At 41.6% G+C, this 21,647-nt stretch overlaps 1 protein-coding gene across 17 annotated transcripts in view; it reads right to left on the bottom strand.

Annotated features, from left to right (window-relative positions):
* CADPS (calcium dependent secretion activator) overlaps window positions 1-21,647 on the bottom strand; it is a 457,537-nt gene that overhangs the window by 95,046 nt on the left and 340,844 nt on the right. For 4 of the 17 annotated variants that reach the window (XM_036331680.1, XM_036331691.1, XM_036331683.1 and 1 more), the window contains exons 14-19: window positions 20,257-20,358; window positions 18,514-18,577; window positions 17,825-17,948; window positions 15,413-15,481; window positions 14,527-14,544; window positions 2,197-2,303 (exon numbers count right to left, since the gene is read on the bottom strand). In XM_036331680.1, the coding sequence (XP_036187573.1) occupies window positions 2,197-2,303; window positions 14,527-14,544; window positions 15,413-15,481; window positions 17,825-17,948; window positions 18,514-18,577; window positions 20,257-20,358 (484 nt within the window). Of the gene's footprint in view, window positions 1-1,222; window positions 1,232-2,196; window positions 2,304-14,526; window positions 14,545-15,412; window positions 15,482-17,824; window positions 17,949-18,513; window positions 18,578-20,256; window positions 20,359-21,647 lie in introns of all 17 variants that reach the window. The other 13 variants (XM_036331682.1, XM_036331684.1, XM_036331694.1 and 10 more) reach the window with 6 other exon arrangements.

Raw genomic sequence — 21,647 nt, 5'->3', positions numbered from 1 at the left:
TTCAGGAAATAATCCTGTACTTTTGTCTAAAAACCAACCGGGTCTCCAAATTCCAAAGCATGCTGAAGTCTCCATTCCTAACTTCTAGAGCTAGTAAATGAAAACAGAACTGAGTTGATGTTTACCCTGGCTGGCTTTCGAACGTGTAAGATTAAATTATTTTTGTGATCATGGTTGCCAGGGCAGTTTCAGATGATGATTAGCCCTTCGTGAAAAAGTATTTGGGGAAAAGTGAAAAAGAAAACTGTCTTTTTTGGAATGTCAACGTTCCTTTGGTGTCTCTTTTGAGTAATTTGGGAAAATAGTCATCCTTTCTTAGCCTGTAGCAGCCTCAAAAAGAACTTGATGATAAAGCAAGGGCATCTGCCATTTTCCTTCTTTCATTTAATTAAAGGTACAACAGTGACTGAGGAAGGCCTTCTTCTTTGTGTGTGTGTCTTCAAAAATGTGTGATTTGGTTTGTTATCAGGGGAGGGCAGTCCCGAGCCCGCCACTCCTCTGGAGGTACCCTTGCAGACACCCGGAAAGAACATACTTACCATCACCTGGACCCCAAATGCCCCCAACCTGGAAAGAACTGTTACCAGATGGGATAGAGTAGGAAACAGTTCTAGCCCAACTTAATTGTATGTGTCTGGATGTTAGTCCTAGGCCTCTGTTTGGAGGGTGCTGGCTTGGCCCCTCTCCCCGCTCCCAGCTATGCGTTGCTGGGGCAGCAGGAGTTAGGTACACCCATCTGGAGGGTCTTCACCCCATTCCTGGGAGGGTTCCGGACAAGTAACGATTCCGTGGCACTCTCTCTATATGTAAATACTGTATATACGGTCCACATACAGACAGTCGTAGAGGGAGATTAGTATCACTCTGGGCAGCTACTGGTTACCACGCTCAGTACTCATCTGCGGTAGGTACAGACGGACAGAGGGACCAGGACAGGCTGAGGACAGAGTCACGGCAGGAAGGGGGCACGTGTCGGGATGTAACTGCAGTCGTGGTCAGGTGTATCCACTGCTTCATGCACGCACGAGAGGATCCCCCCACATTCCTCTGGCGTGGAGGGCCCCCCATTTCACAAGCAGCCCCCTGCAAGTTGCTGTTACATTCCTTTGGTCAGTGTTAGAAAGCGGGAGCCCCGGGAAAGTCCCATCGGAAGACAGGGCACCGGAAGGGCATGCACAGACTACGACAGAAGGTGGCTGGCTCATTCGGTGCAGGCACATACCTCTTTCCCCTGCCACGATCAGTCACGATTGAGTGGAACAGTAGAAAAACAGGGAGGAAATTTAAATATGCAAATCAGGCATTATTCGGGATGACTGGGCTTATGGGTATTAGATATTAGTTAACTGTACTGTCAATTTCATTTAGTCGCAGGAATGACCATTTTAGGTGCTTGAGAAATTACTGTTATGGATTGCCTTTTCTTCCCCTTCTGCTGTAGAGTTGAATGGAGAGGAAGAGTGAGATTAGTGCTGTTTTCAGAAAGAGCTATGATCTTAAGCCTCCATGTTGAAGGAGGCAGTGTTTTCACAGTGGGACCACAATGGAACCTTCAACACTTTCTTGGAGGATCAGATTATTTAAGTCCTTACAGGTTTGGGACTTAGTTAGCCTTGAAATCCCTTGGTTTATAATTATTATCACCGAAACCATAGTTTTGACAATGGTCTGTAAGAAAAAGTAAGCTGTATCTATTTAGATGTATGTTGGAGAATCGACAAGTGGAACAACACAGAATAATTCGCTTCTGGCCCTGCGTGTAGCCACCCAGGTCACCTGAGGTTAACAAATGAAGATAAATCCAAAAATGTGGCCTGCGATCCACACACCAAATAAAAGAAATAAAAGCAACAGTGGTGGCAACAAAAACAACCACAAAAGACCAAAAAGTATTTTGCGTGCTCCGGACAATAACCATATGCTGCTTGCATATTATTGTAAAAACACACTCACCTCTTTGGCTTGTCGCTAGAAACATCTGAAAACCTAAGCTGAAACGTACAACACGTGATCCCTTTTGTGTCGTATTCAACAGCCTTTCCCAGGCTTCTCCTCACCCACCTTCCACTTGCACTCTCTTGGCAAGGCCAGTTGAAAGCAAAGGGGGTTAAAGCACCTCATTCCCCACGTCACCTGTACCCTCAGTTCCGCAGCCGCAGCTGAGGAACCCGGGCCATTTCCCAAGGCGCCGCTCACCTCTGCGTGATGCTCCTCATTCTGCTGGAGAACCTCAATGACTAGTTCAGCGAGACGGATTGTGTCTTCGAGCTTTTTGGCGGGAGTGATTAACCGGCCTACATTTTCTGGAGTACAAGAATCTGCGTTAAAATTCGGTGAAAGCAGCGGGCTGGTTTGGTGGCCATTAGCACGAGTGGATAAGAAATTTTGAATAGTCACCAATGTTTTAAAAAAAGTGTCATGCAAATGTTAAGAGCCACAAGATTAGTAGTGAGCAAACCAGAAAGCCATATTATTGTTATCATCACCATCATCATCATCATCATCATGATCGATATTAAGGGAAAGCAGTGCTCCAGCTTCCAATTGGCATGTTAAGCTACAATTTCTTTGACAGCACATTTCAAATTGAGTGACATTTTGTACACGCGTTCTTTAAAGACAGCATAAGGATTCTATCTAATAGCACTGTCTGTGCTACTCGGAGGGGACGATGCTACAGGACCTTGATCTTGATTGCTGCTACATTTGTTGCCTGGATTTGTCCTTCATCATGTGACACTACAGAATCTTTTTCATTATAAGTCTGCAAGTTTAACGGGCACTGGAATGTTCGTTTTAAAAAAGCAGAGTCACAGATCTTGCTGTTTTAAGTTGTCCAGGGAGGAGACTGAAATTTACTGAACATCCCTGGGCCATTAGGTAGAAGGATCAAATGTTGGAGGGGTGTTGGGGGTAGATTATTGGCTGAAGTAGTGGTCGTTTTAGTACTGGTGGGCACAACTGAAATCTTATAGGTTAGGTGGCAACAATGGACTCAAAGTTTTTCTCTATTTTCAGTTTTAATTGTGTTGAAAGGGTTCTTTTTAGCTGACTCAAGCACAAACCGAACTCTGATTTATGTCGCACCCTTTATAGAGCTGAATTCATGAAAGTTTAGCAATGTCATCACGTTACGCAAACTTACAAACTTTTTCTCCTGGCGGAAAAAAGTAATATTTAACATATAAAGGGTTTTCTTAGCCAATGAAATTGCCTGGATTCAAACAGTCTGAACTCACAGGGCTCTTGTATTTCATGCTTAGACCCCTTCGCACCTTGAAGCCTCAGTCAGTTGTAGCCCAATTCCACAGGCAGGCACATATGTGCAAGAAAGGACTGCTGACACTATTTCATCTCTTCATTGAAGCAGATGTGTTTTGGCTTCAGGATTTTCCTTGCTAGAGAAGATTAATTAATGTTTCACAGGAAGGTTTGTTGTTTTGTTTTGTTTATGGGAGGAGTGGTGTTTAAACAGAATCATAGGCCCTGGCCTGGGTTGCTAAGTGGTTAGAGCCCTGGCCCACAAACCAAGGGTCTCGGGTTCCATTCCCCGTCAAGGGCACATAAATCCCTGTCCTGGTAGGGCGTGTGCAGGAGGCAACCAATCCGTATTTCTCTCTCACATCTATGTTTCTCCCCCCCGCCCCGCTCCCCCTGCTCTTCCACTCTCTTAAAAAAAAAAAAATCAATGGGAAAAATATCCTCGGGTGAGGATTAACAACAACAAAAAATCATAGGAAGTTGGTCTTAACTTTACAAAAAAGTGCCCCATAATTTTCTCTTTGTGCATTTGTTAGATAGGTGATGACTATATCAAATGATCAGTAATTTAGGCTTAAAAAAGGAAAAACAAGTTCAGTGAAACACTATGCAAAATGAATCTCCCAGCCCCTCTGGGAGCTAAGAGTGGTGGCTGGGACTGGTAAGATTATTGAGGGAATTCAGCCAAACGAGCCTGGTGACTAGTGTGAAAATGGGCTTTCTGGATTCGGGCCAGCGGAAAGCTCCATTGTCTCTGCCGTGCTCAGGTGGCAGCGTGGCTGGATACAGTTAGGACCTGAAGGTGGGAACTGAAGGGAACATAAATATGCAGGTCAGGCAGCCACTACCCGACACTCAGAGCAGGCAGGTGTGTGGAGCTGAGCTGACAGCACAACGCTTGGGCCAGAGCAACCAATATTTGGAGAAATAGTGAGGGGTTTGTGTGCTTTGGGGGCACCTGGCCTGTCTATAATTTCATAAATGGACTATGATAATTTCATTAGTAGACTTTCAGGCATGTCTACAAACATACTGTGTATATATGTTTGGGTAATATGTGTAGAGTGAGGTGCTTGCATTTTGATAGTAAATATGCATAGGCTACTAGTTTTTATTTAGTTGATACATTTACACATCAATTTGCAAATTCCTCAGTCTATGCTTATTACCCATTCGACACATACACCCACATACACACATCACACACTTACATACATTTTCTAGTAACCAGACAAGCCTGCACATTAATACAAGTCTGCAGGAAGTCCTGCTTGGGCACTTTGAAATCTCTTGCTTTAAAAATAGGGAGCATTGTCCTTTTGGGTGGAATACTTACTAAACGTAGGGAATTTTGGCTGCACACGATATATCATGTAGAAATGAAATAATTCCCACCAATATTTTCATGCACCTCCATTTAAAAACCGTGAATGATATTTATGTTTGGAGAAATCCAAGATGCTTAAGCTAGGACCACCTGAAGGTTTGTTTTAATATGCAGTACTGTTAGATCGACTACAATATATATCGATAGATACACATAAAGTGTATATGTGCACGCAGCCATTCTCTGGGTGCGTGCACATGTACACAGACATGTGTATGCCTGATGTATATATACAGACAGTATGTTTAATAAAACCTTTTGCAGTTTTACTTTAACAGGCAGCCATTAGAGTACGCAGGTTAAGGATCCTTTAATCTAGAATGCTTGATCTTCCAATTAACCCATGTAGCCAGACTTTCATTTACCATTAATTAGCTGCAATTCCACTGTATGGAGATCAAGCCACTTTATTGAGACATAACACTCTTTTCCTCTTTCTTTGCATAGCTAACTTAGTATCTAAATGGCAAAAAAAAAGGCACTAAAAGAGACTTCTCTAAGATGTTGTCTTTAAAGAAAAGATTGTGCAAAATCCTCTAGCACCTCCTCCTCTCCCGACAGAGGTGAAGGAGAAATTTGAGCTTAGAAATGATTTTTTTTTGGTCTCTTTTGCTGTCTTGAAATGTATTGCGATATCCTCTCACCCAATCTTGTACTAGCTGGAGCACTGAAGGGGAACTAAAAATACAATATACTTAGTAAACATTTCATACAACAGAATTGAAGCTCATAACATAGAAAGAAATCGTCATGCAAAATGTTATGCAACAACAATGTTATTTTGTGCTGACATTGAGATTTGAAAATGTTGCATATGTCAGACATCGCTAGACAAAAAAAAATGTGGACATTTGGAAATAAATGCTCTCTTTCCCAAAACCTGGTGTCGAACTTGAGAGCCCGAGCCTCAGCTTAGTATTCCAAACCAAAACAACATTTCAAGAAGGAAAACGAACGGAAAAGCAAACCAAACTAGGAAGCTGCCGAGTAAAGGAATGGGAGAAGTTTATGGTACTTGATTTTGGCCTAGTCCTGCCGTTGAGCCTCTGACATAAAACGCTGGTCTGCATTTGGGTGGGCGGAGGAGGCCCAGGAGTTGGCCGGGGAGCGGCTCAGGTGGGTGAAGACAGAAGGTAAAAAAGTAAAGAGACAAAGTTGACTTTCACAAAGAGTGACCAGCAGGATGACGAACTCCGAAAAGAACTACCAAACAAGCAAGGATGATAAAACACAAATGGGGAGCTGCTGCTTTCTCGGCGTCACTGCCCCGTTACACGACTGGACTCTGCCCAGTGCCACCAGCACCACCGTACGGAGACACCGATTGGCTGAATACTCAGACTGGACGTCTTTATCCAGAGGGATGCACGCGAAGGATGGCGGCAGCATCACTGACCGAAACAAGACACACTTTTGCACAGTCACGGACGCCTGGATGGTAAAGACTGCTCCCTCCTCCCGGTGAGCAGAAATAGCTGGGAGACCGGCGTCTCCCCCTTCATATGCTGCTCCCCCTCCTACAGAGCCTTGCCCCTTCTACTTAAGCCTCTCTGTGCTTCGGTTTCCTCATCTAGAATTTGGGAATTCGAATACCTTTTTGGTGTACCTTTGCAGGGTCGCTGGTAAGAGCAAATAAAACAATGCATGGGCTAGGTCTCTGCAAAGCCTAAGGTGCCTACCAATGTTTATTGTTCTCGCCAATACTGTGCCAAGGCAGGAATTAATTGCCTCGCAAGAGCAGATGAAGGGCCGCTATTAGTTCAAGTGCGCTAGGGAATATTCTTGCTCCCTTTGTGGAATTTCAACATGTCAAAATCTGTCATTTGGGGGGGAAAATGTGCAGTATCTGTTTGTTTCCAGCTCATTTAATTATTTTCAATTTGGAATTTTCATGGCTTTTATATTGTGGGTTGAATCATATATAAAAGCTTGCCAGCTTATCAAATATGTTACTTGCTATTCCAAATGTTAGAATGCCGTAATCAGCACTTGACCCATCTGTCTGTGGTTGACAGTATCAGCACAGCAAACATCCTGGAACAATGGCCGCTCCTTCCACAGGCCCAGGGCACCCTCCGCTCCCCACACCCTCCCTCTGACAAGCGCCTCATTAACCTCGGACCTGCCACTCCCCAGTAGTTCCCGTTTATAGAGCAGCCTGTGCGGTGAGAGGGGACATACTCCATTGCCAAGTTTGCTTGAATTTTCTACTGGGAAAATGATTTTTACTGCGGGCTTATAGCAAAATGTAATTCTAGTGACATTAGTGAAAATATCCGCAATACGAATAAATACAATATTCTGGCAAAACTATCGATTAAAAGCAAAAGTTGATGACATTTTTTTTCTTGCGGGGTCACCTCAAAGTTTTGAATGCATGGCTAAAACAATTCTGTAGCAGTCTCCTCTTATTTAAATCTTTTTGTTTGTGAAAGATTGTGTGTAAATGGGATTTAGAAAAATCAGTTTTAAATAACAGCTACTCAAAAGAGGACAACGACTGAGCCTTTATTAAAAAAAAAAAAAAAAAAAAAAAAAGTACTCCTGTTTAATTTTTCTTAAAATCTGGTCTTCTGCCTACAGCTGAGTTGAAAGTTAGGGACGTCTCTGATAACACAATCTAGTAACACCTCCTGGCTTTCTAATGAATGTGTGCTACCTGAGTGTGCAGTTCTCATGGGAACTCTCTTTCTCACCAGAGAACAGGGCCTGCGTAGAGAAACCCTTGCACTGGTTTATAGAACAATGAAAGGTCCCAGGCTGATCCGTAACCCGCCAGGCAACAGCTACATATTTCAGCCAATGGGTCTTGATGAAAAGTTGTGAAGGGATTCCCGGCTGCCAAGTGTCTGTCCAGAATTCTGACAGTGAGGTTTGCCACTATAGAAACACAAGCTCCCTATTTTTTCCCCCTCACGGAGCAAAACAAAAACATCATACCTTGGTTTCCAACTTCATTTACCCAATTACCATTGCTCATGTTTACACAATTAAATCTGTTTGGCTTCCAGAGAGAGAGTTACATGTGACTGCAGGAAACAAAAAGAGAATTCCTCTGCGTGCTCAGCTCAGCCAAGGAAGGGAAGCATCCAGGAGTGAGAGGCACTCCAACTAGCCCTTCAATAACCTGAGCATCCGGGTTCCAGGGAGCGAAGTGCCAGCCCCTGAAATTCCATGTGAGACATGGATGTGCTTGATGGAAGCCCACTTACTACAGGCTCCAATCTGTGGACGTGTCGCTGAAGATGCCAGTGTTTGTATTGTGCTATTACTGCAAATCACTAGCCCGTAGCCATTTGCTAGGATTTGGGACTCGGGGTGGGTAAGAGCTAGATAGGAACAGAAAGCTAAGGACATAGCCACGGCACATTTCCCGGGACCCTGCCTCTCTCAAAGGATGGCTCCATGGGCCATATGTTTAATGCAGCATTACAATTCAGCACCATTTCCTCAGTGGGGCTGTAAATGACATACAGTGATCCCCTTGCGGGACCATCACTCCCTTTCAGAAGATTCCGTCTTTAGGGGAGTACGAGGTATACGGTAATACAGACTGCTGGATGGATCAGGGCTCCTTTTCTCTGCTCTTTTCACTGCAGTTGTCTTTGTCTCTTCTGGGAAACATGCCTGTGAGCCTGCCCTACTCCTACTCAAAGCCTTTAAGAGATCCCTTTCATAACAAGAGGGTGCCTTCATAACAAAGCTCAACTCCTCTGCCGATACCCCTACTTGTGCACGTATGGCCTTTAACAATAGCAAACCATACACACATCCCCCTCCCTCTATGCCCCGCGAATTATGTGTTTCTGGGGCTTGAACAGAGCCTGCCCAGGGCAGGGCCTTAAGGTGGGAGGAAATCCTCAGTGGATCCCAGCCAGTGCATGGCTTTCACGGCAAAGCAAAGACTCGGTGTTGCAGCACGCATGGACAGGATGCAGCTACTCTTCTCTCCTAACCAAAGTCCCTGGTTACCTAACGCATGTGCTAAGCTGAATTGGGAATCGTCAAGAGCGCAACCTAAACTTCCAAACCCGAGAACAACTTTAGGTGTCTTAATGCAATTTAAAATGGTTTCAGATAGTTAAAAATACTTTGTATTTAAATTAAAATAATTTGTATCTACAAGGAAGAAATAATGCTATTATGGTATTTTTCTTCTCTAATTTGGTATCTTTGTCCTTAACAATGAGCTGTTGCACTTAAAGAAAGTGAGCTTAATTCTGGATAGCCACAGTCAGTAGTGGATATCTGCTATTCTTGTATGTGTAGTAACCTTCCTCAGGAGAATTGCCTTTCCTCCACTCTCTGTGGTTCTGGTGTGAATGTCAAGCAATGAATCCCACAGGGGCAGTCATGTGAGCCAAGCCAGGCCAACCATACACCGGCACCGTCATGGAAATTCTGATTGGCTCAGAGATTAACATGTGACTCAAGCATGCCAATGAGACCCTTCTCTGGAATTTTATACAGTTGCTTGGAGAGAAAAGCTTGTTTTCTTTTAGGGTTTATTTAGCTAGGATGAAAGCTGGTGCTATCTGTGACCATGTTGTTCCCAACCTCTCTACCATGACCTCCAGTCATATTAAAGACACCTGTCAGCAGTTGGAGAGATTAAAAGACACTAAAATTCTTTATCCTGAGACCAGTTCCTCCAGGCATTTCCTAGCTACACTGGTCAAAAATTCCCTTTTGTTGCTTAAACTATATGAGGGTGTGTGTGTGTGTGTGTGTGTGTGTGTGTGTGTGTGTGTGTGTGTGTATTTTGTCACTTGCTTTAGAAGGAATACTGCTTTAATAGTACTATTAAATATCCACCCAGTCCCCAAATAAGCTTTCACATATATGGCCACAAGCTCTCTGGGGCAGGATCTTGGAGCATCTGGAAGGATGATGAATAGAGGCAAATACTGAAACAAGGCCAGGGGCCCCCTTCTTGGGGAACCAGCCCTTGGCCTCCAGGATGACGTCCTCCTTGCAATGCATCAAAGACCCTGGCCTTTGTGAAGACGCTGCAGCACCTGGCATTTCCCTTTACTACGGGCAGAATGTAACTACGTGTTTTACGCCTGTGCTCTCCACTATAATGTCAGCTCCCTGGGGGCAGGGACCATGACTGCTCTTGCTTGTTGCTCACTCCCTTGTTATCTGGCATGGATCCTGGAACTTAGTGGGTATTTAACAAATATGTGTGGAGCTACAGTGCTATGTTTTATTTTGAAATTAATGATAAAAAGATCAATCAACTGCCTCCTATATTCCACTGACATCCAAATTGCAATCCCTGGATCAGCAGCTCCGCATCACCTGGGCACTTGTTAGAAATGCAGGTTTCCAGGCCCTGGTTCAGACCTGCTAACTCAGAAGCTATGTCTTAACAAGATCCTCAAGGACTTGTAGGAACTTTAAAGTTTGAGATGTATTCTTTTATATTCCAATTCTGAAATAAAACAATATACCCATGCTACACATTTAGATTGGGACATTTTCTTTTAAATAATAATAAACAGATAATAAATATAATGATGCTAACTATGCTAACAGGCACTATGCTAATAGCTTTTTTCGGAATATGTGTTTCCATCTTTGCAACAACCCTTTGGGGGAGGAAATAAAAGTGAGGCTTAAAGAGGTTAAAAAGCTCATAGAGCCAGGATAGCGATTTAAGTTTTGGTGCCCAGGCTGGTCCTGAGGTGGCATTTTCTTGGAGCTGTGTATCCAGGATCCTGTCCTGTGGACACGGTTCATCTTCAGCTGTCATGCTGAAAATTCGGGCCAGATGGGCTGGGGTGAGGCCATCGTCTCTTGGCTGAAAGGTAAGGTCACCTGGTTGGGGGTGAAGGCTCCTGAATAATGTGCAGGATCCCAAACTAGGGTCACTAACTGCCATCTTATTTAGAAACCTCTAGGCCTCAGTTTTCCTGTCTTTCAGGTGACTGTTTGGGACTAGATGATTGAGAAACCCCTTTTCAGTCTTACAATTTTATCACTAACAATCACGGTGTTTCATAGCTTAGAAGTTCAACATGTAGGCTTAGGAATTATGCTCATGTTCAAATTCTGTCTCTGCCACTAACTAGCTGTGTACGCTTGGGCAACTCACTTAACATGTCTCTATTTCTCTCTCTTTGTATTTCCATATTCAAAGAGTGAATTCTTATTTCATTGAGTATAAGTGGCACATTTTAACATTTCTGAAATTGGGTGCATTTACATTTGATGGCATCTAACAATTTAGTTGGCAGCATTGTTTTGTTCTTAGGAGTATATAAATTAATGGCACGTCTTATAATTGATGGCCTCTTAGAGCCAAAGAAATATGGTAATAAAATACTACCTATAGAGTTGTGAGAATTAACTGAGATATGCATGTAACTACTAAATACATACTAAATTCTCAATAAAGGACAGTTGTCATCATCGTCATCAGCAGCAGAAGCAGCATCTATTTTTTTTTCTGATAGAAGAGACACTGGTTTTATATTTATTGGTTTATGGCTTTTTTTTTTTAAAACACTTCCTTCTTTCCTCTGGGACCCTCCTTGGTGACAATGTTGGAAACATGTTCCTCCTTGCCCTCCTCACTTTTTATAACATAGATGAGGTATTGGTCTACAAAATAATCTGGGCTTGGAAACCTGAGTGATGCGTCCCTGAAACAAGAAGGAAGGGAAACATTTAGTTTCCTGTGTAAGACATGAAGCATGAGGTGGTACTTGGTGGGAGGGGATTTGCCCTCGGGTAGGTGGCTCTGCACTATGTGTTCAAGGATTGCAAGCTTAGTTGTCTCTTCTTCTCCTTCAACTGGCCTTGGACCTGTAGGAAGCTTGGCTGAAGACAGGGAATGATACTGAACCTCAGCACTACAGAATCTGCTTGGAAGTCCTTTGGGTGAACTTGTCCTACGTTAGAGGGTTTTCTGTCAATTGGGGAGAAAAAAGTTCGCAGTTCTTTGGGAATCTCAGGAAATCTCACCTGCCCTGAAGAAGACTTCACGATGGAAAGATTTGGGCAGTGATCTGGTCTCAGAAAGGACTTTTTGCCTTTGGATAGTCTTCCTGGATTAAAAGTTGTAGGTATTTTTGAAGTTATCCATTCATTGATAACTATCCAAGTGCCCACCACATCAACTGGAAAGGTGGGAGTGAGAAAAGAGATGAAAAATCATGGTGTTTGAATTTAGAAAAATCTGGTTCAAATCCTGCTTGAGAAATTCTCTTATCCTTTCCAAATCTCAACTCCCTCTCCTGTAAAAGGGGTAAAGATGGAGTCAGATTCTCCATATGAAGTCCTTAGCTGCCCAAAGGTGGGTTGGCTGGCTGTATATCTATATCTATCTATCTATCTATCTATCTATCTATCTATCTATCTATCTATCTATCATCTATCTTCTATCTATCATCTATTTATCTATCATCTACCTACCTATCATCTATATATCTATCTACATCTGCTTATCTATCTACCTATCTCTTAATCTAATTTTGCAAATCTTCGGTATAGTTGAAGAAAAAGTTTTTTATTTTAAGTTTCAATAGAATTTTTATGATGCTCATAAAATGATACAATTATTTAATCAAGAATTGAGGCAAAACAGCAATAGTAGTATATCCATAGAGCTTGCTGGGTTCAGAACATGTGATGACTTAAATGGAAATATATTTAAAATAATAAATTTATGTGCAGGAGTCACAACTTTTCTTTCATAGAGTAGCAGCCTTTTACTTTTTTGAGATACTGTAATTAAGCTGAATATTTAATTTTTAATAATGCCACCAGACAGAAAGCATAAGTCCACCAAAATGCCATCTGCCAAATCCCATAGCCTCTCTAAGCACAGCCTGAGCAAAGGGCTCCTAGCTGTCCACACTCCACCCAATTAGGGCATGTATTCCAGCTGTGCCCTGCTACCTCCATACAGTTGGTTTTGAATACCCACCCATGTATTTGTGCTTAGATCCCTCTGAGGGAATTGAAAAAGGAGAGGGAGGGTAAGAAGAAAGATGAAAAGATCCGGAAAGAAGTCATTATGATTGTGATTGAGATTTGTTTTGCTTAGAAGCCTCAGACATACCAGGCTTCAAACCCATCTCTGCTTTGACCTTAACTTTTAGGCCCAGTTTTACTCAAGTCCTCCTTCTTAGTCCTTTCTCTCCATCAAAGCCAGTATGATTGTCCTGAAGTGCCAATCACCAAGCCACCTTCTTGCTTAAAGAGCCTTTAATGGCTCTCTATCACCTTTGGATGTGAGATGTGTGGAATTTTTCCTTTGGGAAATCTATATGCCTTCAAAAGTTGGCATAGAAAAAAAAAGTTGGCATGGATTCCAGGCTAAAAACTTTGGACCATGAGATATAATCTGAACTCTATTATTAGGGCATATCAAGGCTTTTGAGATCTTGCCTCCTGTCTACATTGCCATCATTAGCACCCTTTACTACCATCATTTCATTTCATTGCAACCACATTGAATTACAGAGTAGTTAAGACTGTGGCCTCTGCCTGGACTCAGATTCTGTCTCTACCCTTATTCTACTAGAAGTGTGTTATTTGACCTCTCTGTATCTCGGTTTGCTCTTCTCTAAAATGGGAATAATAGTAGTATTCACCTCATAAGGGGTTTTGAAGATTAAATGAGTTTAATATATATAAAGCACTTAATAGTCATACCTGGTACATAACACACACTGAATAAGCATTAGCTATTTTTATTAGCTATATGGTTTTATGTATTTGCACATATTACTCTGTCTAGGATGCCTCTCCACTTCCCAATCCCAGCTCCCTTTCACTGATTCTAATTCATCTTTCAAGATGCAGTTCAATCTTCCAACCTTGGGAAGATTTCCAAGGCGTCTGTCTGACAGTGACCTCTTATGCATAACACATTGGTGCAGCTGCATACTTAACTTGTAAGTGACACTAGGCACCCATTTTCACACAGTCTTCATAAGGTTATCAGCTACTCCCTGTTGTTTACATAGTCCCTGGGTTGCACTACCGCACCTGGCACATGGTGGGCCCCCTAAAAACTTGTTGAATGAATGACAGAGTGAATGAGTGAATGAATACCTTCCCTTCTCGGGAGAGAAAGGCACATGTGTCTTGAACATAGGTTCATGAGTCTTCAAATACTTATTGCCAGTCTGGTGCTTGGCATGTGCTCAAAAATGCTTTCTGAGTTGATCTGAAATATGTCCATCTTTGATTAAATGAAATAGGTTTAACTTCAATGAAACAATAATAATCTTTTAAGAATCCTTTAGACCTTAAAAACAAAAGTTAATACTATATTTTCATTTATTAGAGCTTTCCTTACAAAATGCTTACAAGTTTTTGGACTAAACAAGAGGAACACATCCAAAGTCAGAGAATTTTCTAAGAGCTTTCCTCTCATGAAGCTTCTGCCCTGTGCTTGCGCCCTGCCTCCCCACACAACACACAAAACAGCACAAAGACAACCTCTCTCCATCTTGGCTGATAGACATTCATCAAAGAACACAAACTTCTCAGTCGGGTAGGAAACAGAAAAAAGAAATGAAAAACAAAAGGGAAGATTCGTTTGGTTCAGTAGCTATTTTTAAAAAGCACACGAGGCCAAATCCCTGGAATCCGGAAACCAAGGATGAAAGGTTCTGTACAAACCAGAATTCTGTTCCTCCAAAGCTTATGCCTTCATGGAAATTCTACTCTATAAAGGTTAGCATCTAATGGGCATGAGGGGTATTTAGACAGCACAAATTAACTCCTTAAGTATCATTGCAACTCCACACCAGTCTTTGGGAGTACATACATTAAGGAGCCGTAAAAAAAAAAAAAAAAAGAAACTAAATATAACTCAACAATCCTGATAGTTTATAATGCATATACAATTGGTTCACCTGCGTCCTTTTGATTCTCTATTTGAAAGAGAGAGCACAACGAGGAGAAAAGAGAGAGAGAAACAAGAACACATATGCAGGATTAATGAGCAAGTGGACCAAAATGCCCCCCACTTATGTGTGATATATGACATTGGAAGAAAAGGTCGCCCTTGGGTTCCCACCGCCCCGAAGTGTGGGGGCCAGCAAAAAAAGGCTCCTTCACAGAGGTGAAAAATGCTGCACAAATAGAAAATTAGTAAAATTAAGTTTAATGTGAAATCAAGCTATGAAACATACATGAACTTTCCAAGTGACAATTAAGTCATATGTTCTAGCCAAAGCTTAGAGGACAAGGACAAGTCAAAATCTCCAGAGAGAACAAGGAAAAGCTTTTCAGCTTGAGAGAAAAGAGACAGGAGGCATGTAAGATCTCATTTTTACAGAGAATGGACCACCTCATGTGATCTTATACCCACAATAGTTTGACATGTTAAACATGGAAAAGAAGGCATGATTTTGCCCCAGCTGTCCTTTATCTGACACCTAACATATTGCTCCCGGCCTAGATGCTACCTTTTTATTGTGTACCAGTGACAAGCACTTTACAAATTGGGGTTACACACAAGCAAAGTAAAAATGCATTCAGGTCACAGACAGAGAATAACTGAAAAACTTACGGACAAATCTGAGTTTATCACAAACAAATGGCTTAATTGTCTAACCTGTTTTAGGTTGATAAAAAGTGACTGGACTTCTCACACTGGATTTCACAGACAGAATCAACAGACAAGCCAATGCTAAACAACTTGAAGCAAGGAGAGTGAGTTGATTGGATCTGTATTTTCTTGAAATAATGAAAACAGAAAAAGTGAAGACAGCATGGCGAGGAGTGGTAGGTACTCACGAATGGTTAAATCCATCACTTGGGAGGCCAAGCAGAAGACAGGATGCTCATACATTTCTCTCTTTTTCCCTATAAAAGAGGATTTGGGCATGCAAGAGGCTTAGGTCAGAGGTAAAGAGGTTAAAGGTCATAGGTTAGAGGAAAACGTTACATTAGCTCAAAGGAAAATAGCCACAGAGTATTTTGGGATAAACACAGGATAAAGGAAAAAGGAGTTTCAAAATCGGAGATCTACTGGATTAACCATTCAGCATGCCGTGAGTCACGAGAGAGATTGTGACCATGATTTTACACGTCTCTTTAGAATTGTTTGCAAGAATACAATGACCAAAAACATCATGAGTAAAGGGAAACAGAATTTCATTGATTTAAGGCTCCAAGATACTAAGGATTTCAGACTTTAGTATCTAAGGCTCTTGAGGTATTTCTTCATAAACATAGTCTCCAGCAAATATTACTACAACTTCTTTCCAAAATTCTCTGGAAACTAAGCTGTCAGTGCTCACAGAGGGGCTCAAATGTAAAAATGGACGGTTTCTTTTCTGAGTGTAGGATTGGAACCTTGTAAAAGAAAGTTGTTTGGTAGTAATATCTTTACAGCTGCAATGTCTCAGCCTATGGTGGACTATGTTCATGAAAGAAAACCTGATACATGCAGCCAGAGGATGTTGGGTTGTCTGAATTAACAATCCCAGCATGCTTTGCAATTGGCGTCACAGCCACTTTTGCAGAGATAATGTCAAAAAGTGGCTGAGCCAATCGCGAACAAGGAAGGAGAGAAGCAAAGAGAGCAGGTAGTGTGGAATGAGGTACTTCTCTGAAAAGAGAGTTGGAAAAAAAAGATTGGTTTCTTCAAAGAATCCCCAGACCTAAAAGTCACAGTGCAAAAGATAATTAACACAACCAAGAAGAATTGAGGCACAAAAGGAAATTACAGACCAGCTGATCTACTTTGGAAATGAATGCATTTTTACTTACAGATCTTAAAGTTTGTTTTTGGATATATTTATCTGAAAGAAGAGAGCAGATCTTACCAAGACTAGTAATAGCTAGACCAAGCCCTAGGAGGCAGCAGCCATGGCAACCGAACGTTTCTTGATTCCATCCCATCTCTGGCCTCACCTAGAATTATTAGGTGCCCAGTTGGCATTACCAAATACAACCAATCATTGTGTCCTGGGAAGGTAAATGCTGGAACAATTATTTTCTAATATAGCTCTTTTACCAATCTTCTTGTTCCTCTATTTTTGTAACTCATTACCAAGTCAAGAGTTGATAAACATCCTTTTAGTGCCCAATTCTTAAGTGTTTCTCCCTGGATGCATAACAATGAATTCATTACCACTGGTACACAATTTGCATTGTCAGACAGACAAAATTGAGAGAGGGAGACATGTAATGTACAGAACACTGTGAATTTGACATGATCTTAGCCTAATTCTCTAGGGAAATAAGGACTTTGGCAGGATAACTGATGGGTTTTGGTAGTTGGTTAGGTCTTTTTTTTTCCCCCAGTCATGTCCTGAAGGCAAACAATGGGTATTTGCTGGCATTTCACATGTGAGAGAACATCAGATTCCAGAATGCGAACACATTGAGTTTTGCACACAGAACTTCCACATTTATACACTTACACCACTGGTCAAGTTGGGTGTGGTTTTCAAATCACCCTATAGCAGCCAACAGGGTAACAATGAAAAGTGATTAATAAACTGCAAATGAATAGGTCCCAAAGAACCATATCTTTTCAAGTAGAGTTTACTCAAGGTGACTTTGGGGTTATTAGTTGGTCATCAGTGACTGCTTCCCTAAAACTTGAGAGGGCAGCGGTGACAACCACCCTACATTAGTCAATAATGTAGCAATAACAAATGAAATCAAAAGCTAACTAGGAGCCATCAGAGAAGGCTGGACATTAATTTGCCGTCAAGTTTGAAATGCTACCAAAGACAGCTCTTCGTAAGTTCAAGGGACAAGAAAGAGTTCGGCAAAATCTTGATGTTGCTCTATTCAATTATTGTTTTACTTGCAATGCCATCAACAGTGGACAACAAACTGCTTTGTTTTCCTCTATTTAAAGCAGGTAGTAATCCCGCAGAACTCTTTCATTGGAAGTCATCAGCCACTTAGGGCTGACACAGACTCTCAGAGGGACCTCAGTTATCGGATAACATCCCACGTTTAATATTCTTCCCCTACAATGACTGATTTCTGAGCCTCTGATCTTCCATTCATTTATTTGGCCACATCCAAGGAAGAGTTCACATTTTCATATTTTGAGTGCTTTCAACTTTCAGCTTAACATACTCAGATGGACCCCTGTTTCCTGGTGCCCATCAGAAGAGAGAGAGACTTCCCCAGGGAGGCATATGAAGTTTTAAATTAAAACCTGAGGGCAGAAGGGAGTCTTACCTTCGATTTTGGCATACTCTGATAGCCGGGAATAGTTGACTAAAGCAGCCTGCTCTAGACATTTACGGATGACTGTTTTTACCTCCTCTTGTGGCACTGGGGTAACGATGTCTTTCATCAAAACCTTAAGGTGGGGAAGGAAAGGTTATTCAGATGGTTCAATTAGCTGCGTTACTCATTTATATTTCTTAGAGAGTTCAAATGCACAGTTAGAATGGCAAAGCCTGTCCACGAACCAGGGAAGGTCTAGGAACATATCTTCAATAGATTCAACTATTTGTTGTCTGGAGAGAAAACACCTAGATTTTGGGCAGTTTCTTCATGCTTATTTGGATATATATTTTTAAAACATATTTTATTGATTTTTTACAGAGAGGAAGGGAGAGGGTTAGAGAATTAGAAACATCGATGAGAGAGAAACATCAATCAGCTGCCTCCTGCACACCTCCTACTGGTGATGTGCCTGCAACCAAGGTACATGCCCTTCACCGGACTCGAACCTGGGACCTTTCAGTCCGCAGGCCGACTCTCTATCCACTGAGCCAAACCGGTTAGGGCTTATTTTGATATTTGATGAATGGTAAACAATACCTCAAAATTACAGTCTAGGTCATTCAACCACAATATTCCATTATAATTTTGTTCATGTTTCTATATATGTGGAATCCGTCTTTGACTTTCATTCTTACCCTTTCCAGGAGTGAGAGAGTAGCTTTCAAAGCACCTTCGGGTCGACCAAATGGAAAGCAGTACCTAAAAAAGAGAAAATTCTTCAGGTTGCCCGATTTATTACACTTTAGCATGAAGTATACTGAAATTTGATTCCTATAGACATTCTGTGAGGAACAGAAAGTGCTTTCTATTTTGTCACGTTGTGTTATGTTAATCTGAATTCACACCATCTATGTGTGTATATAATGTATATATGTGTATGTGTGAATGATGACTGAAGAGAGACTCTGCAGACGTCTGCAGCAGACAAGAATATTTAGGGTGATGACAAGGCTCTGCGTAGATTTCTATTGTGAAGAGAACCATTTGTTAGCTCAAAGGAGACCTTAAATATTATTCTAGAGACCAGCATTATAAAAATATTAGTTGAAAGAGGGTAAGATTAATCCCTAAAGGATTCATATGGAAAATGAAGGAAGGTCTTTTAAACAAATTCATGATTCTGCAAATTGTCCTTCCTTGCTTGTGGTTTTTAATTGTTAATGGATTTTCCATTATTGGCAATGCATCTTGCATGTAGTGAATGATCAATAAAGATATATCCGGGGTGTGTGTGTGGGGGGGTCTGTGTTAGATATCACTAGGAATTCCACTGACTGTTTTAAGCTGTCACCAGCCCTTTGGGACACTGTTCCTTATGGTACAAAGGGACCAGCATGGGCTACTTACACTCAGACTGGCCTGGGACAAGTCTTGAACCTCTTTCAGCCTCAGTTTACTTGTTGTTTAAATGGGGACCACAATAACTTTCTTACAAAATTGTTCTGAGAATAAAATCCAGCCCCTGTATCTGGAAGGGCCTGATAACAAGGACGTATTTATTATGCCATTAGAAATGTGCTTCTTATTTTTGAGTTACTGGTTCAGGCTTCGGGTCCGGAACCACACGTGCAGCATTAGAAATGACGGATTTGTCCCAAGGAGAAGTGGGCCACACGGCACAAGGCTCAAGGCAGCCGCTCCTGCTGGCTCCAGGGTGTGGAGAAGAGCCAACCTGCAAGGCCCATCAGCTTTCCTTCCCTGAGGAGCAGCTGGCCCTGTCTCCGAGGGGAAGGCGGCTTCTCCTGTGGGTGCCACTGCCTTCCTTCCCTGATCACATGATGTGGTTCACAAGGCCTTTCAGTGCTTTATTTAGGAAACCTGAAGAAACTTCCAATACAACTTTTTAAAAAAATATATATTTTAGCATAATGCTCTCCAGTTCCATCCATGCTGTTGCAAAAAACATATTTTATTAATTTTTTACAGAGAGGAAGGGAGTGGGATAGAGAGTTAGAAACATCGATGAGAGAGAAACATCGATCAGCTGCCTCCTGCACACTCCCTACTGGGGATGTGACCACAACCAAGGTGCATGCCCTTGACCAGAATTGAACCTGGGACCCTTGAGTCCACAGGCCGACGCTCTATCCACTGAGCCAAACCGGTTAGGGCCCAATACAACTTTTTAATGGATTAAACAAAAACTAGGTTGATGACCAGGGTCAACTTACACAAGAAGGGGCTGTTCCTTTGGTGGAAATAAAATGACCTTAAGATTTCAAAGTCTCTGAGCTATTGTGGAATCCAGTCTTATCGGTTTGCTTTTTCATTCGGTTATTTCTAAATATCCAATGTGTATCTGATTGACTTACCATTTCAGTAAATCAAACCCCCCTAGTCTCCCCCTCCTAAGGAGCCCCTCTACCCCAGATCCTTACCTAAAATGTGTAATCTGATTTTCCAACAGAACTCGGAGTCTCTCTTTGATTTCTTCAAAACGCTCCTTTTCTTCCACAGTCACAGTTCCGATCCCATCGGGCCTGAAGGAAGACATGGCATGAAGTGACAGGAACCTCGTGTGCCGACACCATCAAATCAAACCTCTAGCAGGAGGAAACTGTCTCTTTCAGAAGAACAATGGCAATGACAGATGTAGCCTTAGGAGAAGTCCTGCTTCTCAGAGCTGGTTACTAAAGGGGGTGCGGTGTTTTGGGGTTATCATTTGGAGACATTTGCAAAATTGTCGCTCATTTATTGTGAAATGGTAAAATGTACAAACTAGTGGCTTGGAGGTTCAACTTTTAGGTCTGTGTGTCTCATAGTTTCTTAAAATTTTTACCTATTTGCCAACATTTTTTAAATTAGGAAAGTTTTGTAATACAATTCTCTTGAAAATTTAGAACAACTAGCATTAGCAAAACAAACAAACAAAAAACCCCAAATAATTTGATTAAAAATTGGGCAGACAACTTGAATAGATGTTTTTCCAAAGAAGACATACAAATGACTAACAGGTAGGTGAGAAGATGCTCAACATCATTAATCATCAGGGAAATGCAAATCAGATTCACAATGAAATATCATCTTGCACCTGTTGGAGTGGCTATTATCAAAAGGTCAAGTATAACAAGTGTTGGCAAGACGATGGAGAAGAAGGAACGCCTGTGTACTGTTGATGGGAATGTCATTTGGTGCAGCCACTGTGGAAAACAGTATAGAGCAGTGGTTCTCAACCTTCCTAATGCCACGACCCTTTAATACAGTTCCTCATGTTGTGGTGACCCCCAATTTCACTGTTACAAATTGAACATAATTAAAGCATAGTGATTAATTACAAAAACAATATGTAATTATATATGTGTTTTCTGATGGTCTTAGGCGACCCCTGTGAAAGGGTCGTTTGACCCCCAAAGGGGTCGCGACCCACAGGTTGAGAACCACTGGTATAGAGAAACCTCTAAAAATTTAAAATAGAACTACCAAATGATCCAGCAATCCCACTTCTGGGTATATCTGAAGGAAAGGAAATCTTGAAAATGCATCTGCACCCGCATATTCATAGTAGCATTATTGATAATAGCCAGGATGTAGAAATAATCCACGTGCCCACAGACAGATAAATGGATATATATTTCCCATATATATTTCATATGCATATAACATATTAAACATATAAAACATATATATATGAAACAAAGGATAAAGGAAATGTAAGCTATTATGTGTGATGAAATATTCAGCCATAAAAAAATAAGAAAATCCTGCCATTTGCAACAATATGAATGGACCTTGAGGGCATGATGCTAAGTGAAATGTCAGTCAGATAAAG

The sequence above is a fragment of the Myotis myotis genome, unplaced genomic scaffold, assembly GCF_014108235.1.
Source record: "Myotis myotis isolate mMyoMyo1 unplaced genomic scaffold, mMyoMyo1.p scaffold_m19_p_13, whole genome shotgun sequence".
In the NCBI taxonomy this organism is placed as follows: domain Eukaryota; kingdom Metazoa; phylum Chordata; class Mammalia; order Chiroptera; family Vespertilionidae; genus Myotis; species Myotis myotis.
Note: the sequence above shows the minus strand (reverse complement) of the source record. Positions and strands in the feature narration are given on the sequence as shown.